This window comes from Ochotona curzoniae, unplaced genomic scaffold (genome assembly GCF_017591425.1).
Source record: "Ochotona curzoniae isolate NIBS_2020 unplaced genomic scaffold, NIBS_Ocur_1.0 scaffold_4701, whole genome shotgun sequence".
Taxonomy (NCBI): Eukaryota; Metazoa; Chordata; class Mammalia; order Lagomorpha; family Ochotonidae; genus Ochotona; species Ochotona curzoniae.
In genome coordinates this window covers 44,020,634-44,033,826 of record NW_024467122.1, presented here as the reverse complement: position 1 = coordinate 44,033,826, position 13,193 = coordinate 44,020,634, and the positions used below count along the sequence as shown (strand labels likewise).

Genomic DNA, 13,193 nt, shown 5'->3' with positions numbered 1-13,193 from the left:
GCATTCCAGGCGCGGTTCCCTGGGGTGACCTCTCCCAGCCGGCCCGGGCGGGGGGGAGCAGACAAAGCGGCGAGGCGGGCGGAGAGGGGACCCCGCGGGGGAGCGGGAGGGGTGCGGGGGCGGGGGCAGTACCGGGAAAGGGGGCGGATAGCGGGTCCCGCGGCAACGGCGGCGCCTGGCCAATGGAGGCGCGCCGCCCCGGGCGCCGTGCTCAGCCGCCGGCATTTAAACCCGAGACCGCGCGATGCCCGACACTCGGTGCGCCCTTCGCGGACCGGGCGACTCAGTGCACAGCCGGAGCCTCGCTCTCGGTTCTGCTGACCCCGCGCCCAGCCCGGGAGGCTCGGGCAGCGGCCGAACGCGTCGAGAGCGCAGGTCCCAAAGTCACGCCACCCTGACAGGTGAGCGCGGGGACACCCAGCAAGGTGGGTGTTAGGGTGTGTATTGGCGTGTGTGTGTGTGTGTGTGTGTGTGTGTGTGTGTGTGTGTGTGTGTAAGGGTGTGTGCACGCTCCTGTACGAGTACTGGAAGCGGGGGTAGGGCGCAGCAAGGGACCCCTGAGTGCTGTATAACTCCGACGCGCTGGAGCCCTTACTGCGCGCAAATCGGGGTCCTGTGATTCCTTGGGGATGATCCTCCAAGAACCAGTCCCGAACGAAGTCCTTCTTGCCCAGGGCGTGAATACGGTGATCTTGCAGCTCCTGAGTTTGCAAGGAAATATAGACAGAAAGGGTGTCAAAGGCGGGCGGGACAACCTCGCATCTCATTTTCGCCTGATGCTCGTTGCCGCCAGCGTCTGTCAGAGTCAGCCATAAGGCCAGGGCGCGAAGTCCGGACAACCAGTCCGCCCAAAACCGCTAGGACCTCCAGCTCGGCAAGTGCCACCAGAGATGGTCCCATGAGCAGGGAGAGCTGTGCAATGCCTGGGGACGTTATTGAGGTTACCCTGGCAATCCCGTAAATGACCCTGCCTCGGGACCGGGAGGTTCCGGAGAGCCGGTGTCTTCTCTTGTGGGCAGACCGGGAGGTGAGACGGCAGGAGCGCGCCAGCCGCGACGGACAGCAGATGCCCAGTAGCTTGACACCTGGAGGGCGACGCGCGGTCACGGCGTCCAGCCAGCCCACAGTGCGCGGGTCGCACACAGCACTCGGGGCTGGCGGCACGCTCGCTAGCGCTCGGTTTCCTATTCCTAGCCTCTCCCCGCCCGGCGCGCTCCTCGGTGCAACTGCAGACGTGCAGGCGCCGGGCGGCGACCACCGGCTGCTTCCCACTTCCGCGGGAGCCCCTTAATCTAAGTCCTCCAGGCACCCGCCTCGCCTCGCTGCGCCTCGCTAGCGACCGACGACAGTGCTCCCTAGCCGTCTGCAGCCGCCCTTCTCGCTCTGCCGACCCCTCCAGAGCTAGCTCAGCAAGACGGGATGGGGAGAGGGGGCGTCGTTAGCTGTCACCTCCTTGGGGTTATTGTAGACTTCAGACTTAGGAAGAATAGACCTCGTGCAGGTCTCGCTGGCCGTTGCCCTCAGATTCCGGTGACGCCTTGGATGCGCCCCCAGCTCGGCGTTTACCTTTGCGCTGGGCTCTGGCGACCACCTCTGGTCCAGGCGGGCACAATCCCGAGAATGACCAACCTGTGCAGCGAGTCCCTTCCCTCTCCCAGGCCTTTCCCTAGCGCGCTCCCAGCTGGAACCATTCCTCTCTACATCACGGACTCCGAATTCGGGCTCATTTGGACAGAAATATAGCCTAAAAGTTAGGGGTTAAAATCTCCTTTTAAATGTTCGGAGGGCAGAGAGGCGAGGCTCAGTAGGTAATTGGATCTGCTTTTGGAAAGAGCAAATCTGAGCGGTGTGCTCCTGTGTTTATGTTCCCCTGAGACGGTGCCAGGACACGCAGTGATTAAAACAATCTAGGGTGTTCAGTGGGTCACCGGGGTTGTAAGCTCCCCCAGGGACCCTAGAGTCGTGGCTTCCTTTAGGCTGTACACACAAGTTAAATAAATAGCGCTGAAGAGGTTAGGATAATCCGGATCCCAGGGTGAGGAGTCCTCTTTCACCCCCAGGGTTTACCCCCTCCCGTCTCCTCCTCCCTTTCTTTTTAAGGGCGGAGGGGAAGAAAGGAGGGGGCTTGAGGTGATGGACTTGTCAAAGCTAGGAGGGAAGGATCTTAAGAAAACTCCCTCCCCGCAGCCCAGTCACAAGCAGCAATTTGATTACTATCGCTGAATAAATGGCACTTTGGAGTTGTTAGTATTAACTAATTACTTAAGGGTTCTTTAGAACTTGTAGCGGCAGTAGCCACGTGTGTATCTCTCTAAGTGTGTGCTTGTGTGTGTTTAACCTCTGGGTCATTGTAGGAATTAGAATCTTTTGTAAACTTTGTAATTTCACAGGTTTCCTATTTTCTTAAAAGTTCATTCTGAGTGAAATGTTTTGGTAACCCATCATCTGTAGGAGATCCAGGCTAGCTAATGTAGTCTTTATGTGGGCGAGTCCACAGGAAAGACTGGAAACCTTGCAAGGTCCTCATGGCCCCTGAATGAGAGCCATCTGCCCCTGTCTTCTAAACTGAAAGCATGAAGACTTCAGTCTCCATGGTCAAGTACTACAAATGTGAAGGCATTTCTTGCCAGTAGACCTCTCTATCAAAAAAAAAGCTTTATACCAGAAAAGCTTAGAGCAGGTCTAGGATGGAGAGTAACTCAGGAAACCTAAACCCTTTATATAAAGAAGAAGTGATGGTGGTGGTGGTGGTGAGAGAGGTGACAGCAGTGGCTAACTGAAAGACAAAGCTCAAGCAAGTGCTACCAGCCCATGTCTTATATCTGCAAGGGATTTTCTTTAGTTTCACATACATTCTCCGAAATGTGTACTAGGTGTTCCTGGCAAAAGAGTTCTCCTTTACTGTTGAACAGGAAGATACAAAATCAATAATTACGTAGCTTGCAGAATTCTTCACAAATCTGCATGCCCCGTGCTAACCCCTGTGCTGGTGGCCATGATGGTGCTTTAGGACACTTGGTTGGGACCAGGTAGAGCTGGGATGCAGCCTTGCTTCTCCCACTTCAGAACTGAATGACAGATTTCTCACTTCTGAATCTAGACTCCCTGCTTAGTAAAATGAAGACGATGGTCTCTACCTCATATTTTGCTGTGGAAAATGATAGCATTCAGACAGACGTGAGAACAATCCTGGGAATAGTAAGGGCTTGTAGACGGTACCTCTTATTACTACTAGCACTCTTGGGAGAAGTAGTCCGAGCAGGAAATATCAGGATGTGTCACAGGGAGGCAGTAAGTTAAGTCGAGGATCCCACTTACCGAGTGACGGACACAAATCTCTTACTGCAATACAGAACCTGTAACTTGGCTGCCTCAATAGCAGCTGCTCAGTGAACATGTAATATTTATTAATTTCTAACTTATTTCCTGTTGACCTCAGGAATTATATGCAATCATTAACTTTGTTTTAAAAAGAAAGTCTAATGAGCATTGAGCATGTGAGGTATTTAACTGCCATATTTCTGCAATGTTGGGCTCTAGCCTGCTTTTGCCTAAACGATCTTCCAGCTAGGCAGGTTGTGCTTAGAGTGAAACGTGGAGGGAGTGAGATATTTGTCCTCTTGTCAGTGAGCCAGCCATTACCTCTCCTTGTGTCCTAGTTGCAGCTTATATGGGAAAACGTGCTATTTCTTAAGACACTCTTAAAAACGTCTTACTTTTTGTAAATTAAAGATTTGGCTACAGATAACCTTGATTTCTTCCCTAAGATTTATTTCTGAGAAACAGAAAATGTTTATCCTAAAACATGGCCAACACTTGGAGCATTTGTAGTCACTTCCATTACTTCTTATGCCGAGACAATAATTTGATATCATGCCTGTTGAGTGTTTTTATTAAATATGGTTCATTGGGAGGAACTGACCCAGAAGTTCAGGCACAGACATCTGGCTTTCACTCTAATTTCTACTCAAAACTCAATTTAACTGATTTCGAGCAGATTGATTAGGTAAAATGAAAACGACAGCCTGAAAAGTGCTGAAAGGAGCTGATCTAAACTTTTCCAAAGATCCCAAAGAAAAATGCAAATGCACATGTACCATATCTTCTTCTGGGCCCCAGAAGGAGAAAACTGGGATGAAAGAGCCTTTAGGAGACTGGCAGAAGGGCCATGATCTGCACAGAGTAGAGGGGTTAACATTTGTTTTGCGTGCCGATATTTATGCTTGTTCACTAAGGGAGACTGGGAGAAAATCAGGAGGCAGGGAAGACCTGCTTCAGGAGGTGATGAAAGAGCAAGAAGGCATGGGTAGTGAAAGGCTTGTGAGGAGAACAATTGCAGAGACCTGTAACCATGACAAGCTTGACTTGGAAAGGCAGAAATGCATTAGGGTAAATGGAGGCTAGGCTTGAAGAAACAGTGGAAAACAGCTCTCTGGGAAGGAAAATCAAAGAAGCTTATCAGGTAGTGCAATGGAACTCCAAAGAAATGATGTGAACAGGTCATTTCCCAAGTGGAAAATACAGGGTTTGTAGCCAATGGTCAGACATTGAAGATAAATGTGTATAGCATTTGGATTGACTTTTGGTTAAATGGGCACCCTGTTCAGGGTTGACATGGAAAAAATATTCTCAAGGAATTACCATTTCCTTGGCTTCTTCCACATTTATGACATTTACAAAGTCCAGATGATTTGGTGGCAATACAATTGGGATTTCAAGAGCAAGGCCTTCTTGTGTCTTTCACTGATTAATCAAGATCAGTGTGGGGGGCGGTGGCGAGGCTGCTTGAGCATCTACTCACGATGACTTGACAGAGCCCTCGTCCCAGCACTGGTAGAAGCTCATCTCCCTGCCTCTTTCTGATGTAGGGTCCCCCTGCAGAATACATATGCATGCTCATAAGCCAAGTTCCCTATGACACGCCATTCTTGAAGATGGCTTTTTCTTTCTCTGAAAACTATGAAATTTAACATCTTGAAGGCCTCACATAAGCACTGAAGATCTTTAAAGAATGAGCTATTAAAAATGAAAATTTGGACCTGGTGCAGTAGCCTAATGGCTGAAGTCTTTGCCATGCACACACTGGAATTCCATATGGGTGTTGCTCCCCATCCAACTCCTTGCTTGTGGCCTGGGAAAGCAGTAGAGGATGGCCCAAAGCCTTGGAACTGTGTACCCATGTGGGAGACCCAGAAGAGGCTCCAGGCTCTTGACCTCAGATCAGCGTAGTTCCGGCTGTTGGAGCTGCTTGAGGAGTGAATCAATGGGTGGAAGATCTTCCTCTCTGATTATATGACTTTTTAAGAATAAAAAAAATCTTAAAAAATGAAAATTAATTTTATTTCTATTCAGAATACACCTTATTTTTGAAATAATTTGTTGTTCTTGAAAAATAAAAACTCGTTTGTCACTCTAGATCTCCTTGGACTTATGGTATACATGTTTTCATTGAAACAAGACTTCTGTGCAAATTAAAACCAAAGACTACATTTGAGCCATTTTAAACTTACTGTTTCATTTTTGGCATTTGTCATAGTGTAGGCAGAGGCTTCATTTAACAGATACTCTCTGCAGTGGTTTGTATAGGAGCAGATGAAAAGTCAGGGACCATTGGCAGCTTTCCTAGAAAGCTAAAGACAAGCCCTAGGAAGCTTTCAAGGCTAGGGGTTTACCATGCTGAGGGTCAATCAGAAGTCAGAATAGAATTGGTCCTTCTGCTCACTGCAAGCAGTGAAGACATTTTAAAATGCCAAGAATGGGGGAGCTGGTATTGTGGTACCATTGGTTACCCTGCCACTTGTAATGACAGCTTTCCGTATTGGAAGGCTTGTTTGACTCTCAGATACTCTGCTTCCAACCCAGCTTTCTGTTTATACATCTGGAAAAGCAGTGGAGATTGGCCAATGTGGGAGACAAGGATAGAGTGCCAAGCTTCTGGTTGCAGGCTAACCAAACCCTGACAGTTGCAGTCATTTGGAGAATGAACCAGCAGATGGAAGAGTCTCTTTCTGCTCCTTTCAAATAAATAAAATGAATCTTTTCTAAATATTCCAACAATGGAGACTCTGTAAATCACTCTGGTTCACAACAATGAGTCATTTAAGGAATTTCCACAAGTATCTACTGTGTCAGGTGATGAATAAAGCCTCATTCACCTTCACACTAGGTATTTACTCAGTAACAGATGTGGAAATGCCAAGAGCAAAATGTTGAATATAAAGATGGCCCTAGGATGGTTCAGAGGAAGAAAATTACATTGGAGCAGGGAAGTAGCTCTTGGTGAAAGGGGATGACCTTACAATGTGAACCTGTAGTATGCAGGGAACATCTGCTCCCAGAGTCTGAGTAAGCTTCACCTCTGAGCCAGGCTTTGCGAGCACTGGAGTGTGAGGACTGAGTTGGCCCGGGGGCCATGTGTAGTCTCTGTGGAGGAAGATTGGGGGCACAGGCCTAGCGCCAGCTTACACACTTTTCCTCTGAAATGGGCAGTGAATTAACTTTATCTTAGGTCTTTGCCTTTTACTTCAGATCTCTGACTTAGTTGATTAAATAGCACAAACTTGTGAAAGCTTTTCAAATTCTCCACCTATTTGTCCAGGAGACTTAATGGTCATGGCTCAAGTTAGCTTGGTTTCTGGAGAAAATCAGTACTGTTTTATAACTTGACTTTTCTCATAAATGATTTTTTTTAGGGCAAAACAAAGAAATTAATTTTTTTGTGTTGTTGGGGGTAGAAAAGAGTCTGTTTAAAGAACAGGGATGTTGTAACATAAACTGACAAAAGCCAGGGAACCTAAAGTCAGGGCAGGAGATAAATGTCACATTATCAAGCTCCAAACTCAAACTTGCCCAAAGTGTTAGGTTAATGTTTAAAAGATGATGCCATTTAAGGATATTTCAAATTGAATATTTAATTATCTTGGTTTGACATCCTGAAGGTTGAACAGTTTTAACCCGCTAGAGACCATCTGTGAGAGGGTGCTGTTTCTGCACTGCCTTTGTATTGCAAAGATAATTTCTCTTAAAAACAATACTGACTTGTCCAGTTTCTGCAGGGGATGGAAATGATAAGGTTTCTATTAAATTGATCATGGTGACACTGCTGTTCTGCAGAGTGCAGGGCAACAGGCACTTCACAGCCGCGTTCTTGGATTCAGAACACAGAAGGAGTGGACTGGGGAGATATTTTAGTGTTCGGGTGAGATGGCTGGGATGGCCTCAGGAGGAAAGCTGTGAATTGTGAAACTGCCCTTGCTGAGAAGAAAAGCCTTCCATATTAAAAAAAAAAAAAGTTATTTCATTGAAAGACAGTACCAGAGAGAGGAAGCAAAAAGAGAGAGAGAGGCCAAACAATGTCACAGGCAGAAGCTTAACGCACTATGCCAGGACCCCAGCCCCATCCTTCCACATGCTAGCAATTCCCTCTGGGCCCATGACTACAAGTGCTAAATCTTGGCCTCTCACAGTCTGTTAGGCAAATCTGCCCAATCAGAGCCTGCATTTTGACAGGATCTCCTGGTGATCGCTGTTTTTGAGCCCTAGATGCACTGCCCTAGGAGAGTTGTGATTAAATGGATTCATCCTAACTGTATGCATTTGGAGTGTTGTCCCCTGGACCAGTCAAGTTTCCCCAATTCCTGGGGACAATTTCAACCTCAAGAATTATCATTTTGCCAAGAGGTGCTTTTACCCTTTAATCAAATGACATGCTAAATGAAGCAATAATAATTCCTAAATTAACCAGTACATACAGAAGGCTGGGTACACAAAAGCAGAATGAACGAAAGGAATATGTGGAAATATAGGTGAAAATGTGTTAGAGAAAGTTACTTGAGCAGAGAATGCTGGTAAAGAACCAAACTCCAGGTATGCAAAGTAAACATAAAACATCCCTGTAGACAGGACCCTGCACCGTGAAATTCCACAAGCCCAGCTACCACCGAGCCATAGGCAATGAGGGATAGAGCTCTTCCTCCAGCTAACTGATGCTTTTACAAAGTGAATTCTTTCAGGGGAAATGGAGTTGCAGCCAGATGTGTCTGAAGTAGCATTTGGTAGATCCTGGAATTTATTGCAAAAGATATATTATCTTAGCTTGCAGATGTCAGCCTTGGTCGCAGTAGATGGGGACCCAAACTGCCTCATTTGCATGTTAGCATACAGTGATCAGTGTATCTGTCAGTCACCGAGAGTGAAGCAGCCAGCTACCTTATCAGCTAGCAACTTGGTTCAGTTACAGATTGGGTTACCAGAACAAGCTCAACATGAAATCAGTGCTGTCAAAGCATAGTTATATTAACATAAACAAAATATCAGATCACAATAGGGGAGCAGTGTGATAATTCAATTGTGTCTACAACATGCAATGGCCAAATTGTGATAATGAGCAGCTCTGTGTCTCCAGGAGAATTATAACGGTCTAGCACTTCTCTCCTGCATACCCCTTTAATACAGACCCCCCCCCCAACTTCTCCTCCTCTCCTTTCTCTGTCTGCCCCATCTTCCCTGAACACTCTCACTCCAGGAGAATCTTCCCTTCACCAGTCTGCACGTTTATCCCCTTTCCCTCTCGTCATCCGTGTGTTCCCACTTTTTGTCGGTTTCCCCTCTACTTCATCATCTATTTTTTGCCTTTGTTCTTATGTGGCCCCTATCTAGTTCCAGACTCAAGCACAGTAATTCATTGTCCCTCATTTGTTTAACATATTTGTGATATTTATTAATGCAAATATGTTCATAAATCTATTGTATTGTGCCAATTTTTACCTTTCAAAGAGACAAAGATATAGATATATAGATATGTTTGTGGGTGACATTATCATTTAAAGGGCAGAAAAATGCATACTGTTGTATAAAGAATGATAAAATGAGTATCTGTGCTCACCTTAAAGATAAAAATGATTTTGTTGAGGATGGTCAGGTTATGTGATGTGCTGGGTGTGTCTCTTCCATCTGCCATGACATTGTATATTTGGTCAGCATTTGATTGCTTTTACTTTTACATCAAAGTTGATCTGAGAGAAGAGGTAGTTGTACCCTTGCTACAATGTGTCAGTTATTAAGAAATAAAATGACTTTACCAAAGTCATGTATCAAGCTGTTGCCTCCCAACTGAGATGAGAAACTAGTCTTGAATTTTCACCCTGTGTGCTTTCTGTTAAGTTGCTGTCCTTCCTCCAGTGCTTTCTGGGCTCCTTGCGGGAAAAGAAGAACCCAGGGAAAGCAATGCAAAGTTTCATGAGCATTCGGCTCATGGAGGCATGCATGGCCCAGCACTGGCTTTGGGGAAAACATAGAGCCTTCTCTAGTGGATGATGCCTTCCGAGCAGGGAGACTAATTGGTCGGTCTCTAAAACAAGATAAACAAACAAACAAAACATCTCCCAAAGAAGTACAAAAGTAATGTGGCATTGACACAGTAGAAATTTACTAAATATGGCCCAGTAGAAGAGCAAATATAGTGAAATGACCACAATATGAGTCCAATTTAGATAGTGTCAGAAGGCAGGCAGAAATGCTTGCCAGAGTTCATGCATGGAGAAATAGGTCCTGGCTGAATTTAAACCTTGGGTAATTCCTTGTGTGACCCTGGACATGCCTCTTCTTGGCTTGGTGACCTGGAGAGTAAAGGAAGTCAGAGGACCCAATTCACAGGGCTCGTGTGAGGTACAAGTGCACTGTTTAATATAAAGTGTTTAATGAGAGCCAAATAAAATGTCATACACCATTATTCATTTTTCGATCACCTTTCCATTTTTCATGTCTCTCCCTCTCTGTTTATCCCTCCTTTAGCATGAGCCGCACAGCCTACACTGTAGGAGCCTTGCTTCTCCTCTTGGGGACTCTGCTTCCAGCTGCAGAAGGAAAAAAGAAAGGGTCCCAAGGCGCCATACCCCCACCAGACAAGGCCCAGCACAATGACTCAGAGCAGACGGAGTCACCCCAGCAGCCTGGCTCCAGGAACAGAGGACGAGGCCAAGGGCGGGGTACAGCCATGCCGGGGGAAGAGGTGCTGGAGTCCAGCCAAGAGGCCCTGCATGTGACGGAGCGTAAATACCTGAAGCGAGACTGGTGCAAGACCCAGCCACTTAAGCAGACCATCCATGAAGAGGGTTGCAACAGCCGTACAATCATCAACCGCTTCTGCTATGGCCAGTGCAACTCCTTCTACATTCCCAGGCACATCCGGAAGGAGGAAGGTTCCTTTCAGTCCTGCTCCTTCTGCAAGCCCAAGAAATTCACCACCATGATGGTCACCCTCAACTGCCCGGAACTCCAGCCACCTACCAAGAAGAAGAGGGTCACACGTGTGAAGCAGTGTCGTTGCATATCCATTGATTTGGATTAAGCAAAGTCCCATCACAGCCAGCCTGTTCTAGGGAGGCAGCCCCAGGCAGGCTCAGAGCCAGACCCCAGACAACCCAATTCTTACTTGGCTTTCACCAAGAGGCCAGAACTACCAGCTGCTTCCTGGCAGTAGCCTGCTTGTGCGTAGTTTGTGTGCATGAGTATGCATGGGGGCCTGTGAGTGTTCTCAGACACCAGAGGAAACAGTCTCTGCTAGAGGACATTTCCTGCTGTGTAAACACATCTGGTTCAGATGGGGATGGTCCACAAAGCTCACGCCAGCCCGACACATCCAAAGGGGCAGGGCTGTCGTCTGCTTCTGCCTTGGCTGTCCTGTGCCCTCTTGGGGACTTAAGAGTGAATCTTAACAGAAGAAGTTTCTAGTTTGTGGGACCGGGATCTGGGTTAGTGCGCATAGACTTGGAAAAGTTACTGAATTTGTGCTTGCTTCCTCCCTTCCCCAGTCCACTCATTCTTTCTTAAGTTCACAGTGACTATTTCAGTTCTTATCCCATGTCTGCCAAGATTTCGAAATGAATTCACTTGACTATGGAGATGTTTTTCATTTTGCAGAAACTTTCCAGACTCGGGGGGGGGGAGGGAGTTTGGTGTGGACAAGGACAAGTGGGATAGAGGAGTGAGCAATGGAGACTGTGGGTGAGGACCTGTGGGCTCAGCACAATTCAGGAGGGAAATGTGTAGATTCTTTAAAGGGTAATTCTAAATCCATGAGCCCCTGCTTCATTGAAAGCTTTCCCTGATCATCAATAGACCCAAGTGAACAGAGGAGAAATGTGATCACCAAAAAAAATCATCAACTTTGTCCCTATGATCTGCTAAAACTAGCTGAAATCCAACACCGCACTGAAAATACAAATATTTATTCCTGTTTTCAGAACCAAATAAACAAACTAATTACAGCTAGAAGTATATTTTGAGCCCTCCTGGTTTTGCCATTGTTGGGAGATTGAACCAGAGAGAAGACAAGAATCAAATAAATGAAAGGGATTGTCTCTGGCTAAGGAATAGTTAGGTTTTAATACCTGAAAGAGTTGTAAGGGATATGATCTGTGAGGTTCTAAGGGGGAAATTCTCTTACAAAGCAGATTACTAGGGTGGCTAAGCTGTCCATCTACTGGTATATCCATGTGACATTGTACCTTTCTCTCTTGTCCTGTGATTAAACTTGATCTGCTTCCAATGACTAGTTAGAATTTACCAGAATGCCAAAGTACAGAGTGGATGAGCCTTTCTGCACTCTGGATTTAGACAACCTGTTCTCTTTATGCCTGAGGTTTTATTTGTAGACCTCCCAGATGCTCTTTTTTGCCTTGTATCTTCTGAGCCTCACTAGCCAAGTCATGTCATATGGAAAACAAACATAGACTTGGGATTCAATTGCCCATCAAGGCTCCAGCATTCAAAAAACCATTGCAGCCAAAGATGCTGTTTTTATTTGTTTTTGTTTTGGTCCAGTGCTTTCCCATCTAACAACTAAACGGGAACCATATTTTAAGGCAGAAATGATCTTGAACGCCCAAAATGTTGGGTCTAATTTTAAAACTTTTAAGCTCACTACTGATGATCCTACACCAAGCACATTTGTGCGAACACATAGTCTGTGTATTTTGTATACACAGTATGCTCCTGCTCTAAATTGTTGCATCATCCACATCCTCCAACAAGAAAGCACAGAACGGATTTAATTAAGCACACAAATGTTAAAGCAGGAGTTTGAGGGTCGGGGGCAGAGGAAAAGAAAGGGAAGAAAGTGAACATGTAAAAACCACACCAGAAAGGAAAAATGACATTCAGAACCAGCAAACATCGAATTTTCCTTGCTGTTTTAACTGTGCCACAAGCATGCAATTTTGTTAAGAAGAGATGACTCAAGTTGGCAGAGGTGATCTTCTTTTAGGAGCTTGTACCACAGTCTTGCATGTAAGTCGGATTTGGCTCAAGTAAAGAGAGTTTCCTCAAAATTAACTTCACGGGATAATTAGCAGCATACCCACCCAAAGAGCACAGCCATAGCTTAAGAGGAAAACGTCTGCTTTTCTTACGGTGCCTATATTAAGACCAGCACAACTATGATGTGTCATCCAACATTTATTGAAAATGCCATATCTGTTACATATTGTAGTGGAGTCACCAATGATGTAATGCTATAATGATTTTCATTATCTTAGTGGAATTTCTAATGGCAAGATATCTGTGATCGTAATCTTACCTGTTAAAAATAATGCCAAACACCAAATCAGAATTCTATGATGTGTACTTTGTGTTTGGTATTAGAAGAGGAAAACACACATCCTGTAAGTTGCTTTTTGTTACTGTAAATCTTCGAAGTTAAAAGTGTAAGTGAAAAATCTGGAGGGAAAGATAATTTCCACTGTGTGGAATGTGAATAGTTAAACAAAGAAGTTATGGTTATTTAATGTAATTATTAAGTCAAAGTCTCTGGTCACTGTGAGTCCCAGCCTGTTTTCTGTTTCTCCTTCATGTGACTGCCTCTGAGTTGGGCAAAGAAGAAGCTGGCACAATGTGTGTTGTCGGAGACTTTTATCAGGTCAGAGGGAAACAAAATCTCGACACATCTGAAGATGCATTGCAGAGTCAAGATCTGAGATTTTATTTTTTTAATTGATTGTTCCTTAAAGGTTAACATTTCTGAAGAAATATTAAGAAAGACTTTTAATGTTATTTTGGAAGACTTATGATGTGTGTTATACAAACAAATAGTAGATGATAATGCAAAGTTCACAAAGTCCTGTAAAGGGGGGAAAAAAGTCTAAAATCAGAACTATGTCTAGAACATTTATAAACGACCAGTTAATGCTTAAGAA

General features: G+C 45.4%; 1 protein-coding gene across 3 annotated transcripts; it reads left to right on the top strand.

Moving 5' to 3' along the window:
* The first annotated feature begins 253 nt into the window (after positions 1 to 253).
* GREM1 (gremlin 1, DAN family BMP antagonist) lies at positions 254 to 10,391 on the top strand. 3 transcript variants are annotated; one of them, XM_040969644.1, is made up of 2 exons: positions 254 to 401; positions 9,793 to 10,391. In XM_040969644.1, the coding sequence occupies exon 2, from the start codon at positions 9,794 to 9,796 to the stop codon at positions 10,346 to 10,348; it is 555 nt and encodes a 184-aa protein (XP_040825578.1). In that variant the 5' UTR covers positions 254 to 401; position 9,793; the 3' UTR covers positions 10,349 to 10,391. The 3 variants fall into 3 exon arrangements, with proteins under 3 accessions (XP_040825578.1, XP_040825580.1, XP_040825579.1); XM_040969646.1 differs by lacking the exon at positions 254 to 401 and having other exon boundaries at positions 9,794 to 9,820; positions 10,031 to 10,348; XM_040969645.1 differs by lacking the exon at positions 254 to 401 and having other exon boundaries at positions 9,794 to 9,907; positions 10,031 to 10,348.
* Positions 10,392 to 13,193: the final 2,802 nt, after the last annotated feature.

What these genes read in the sequence shown, in the direction of transcription:
- GREM1 (XM_040969644.1), top strand. Translation starts at nt 9,794, where the DNA reads ATGAGCCGCACAGCCTACACTGTAGGAGCCTTGCTTCTCCTCTTGGGG.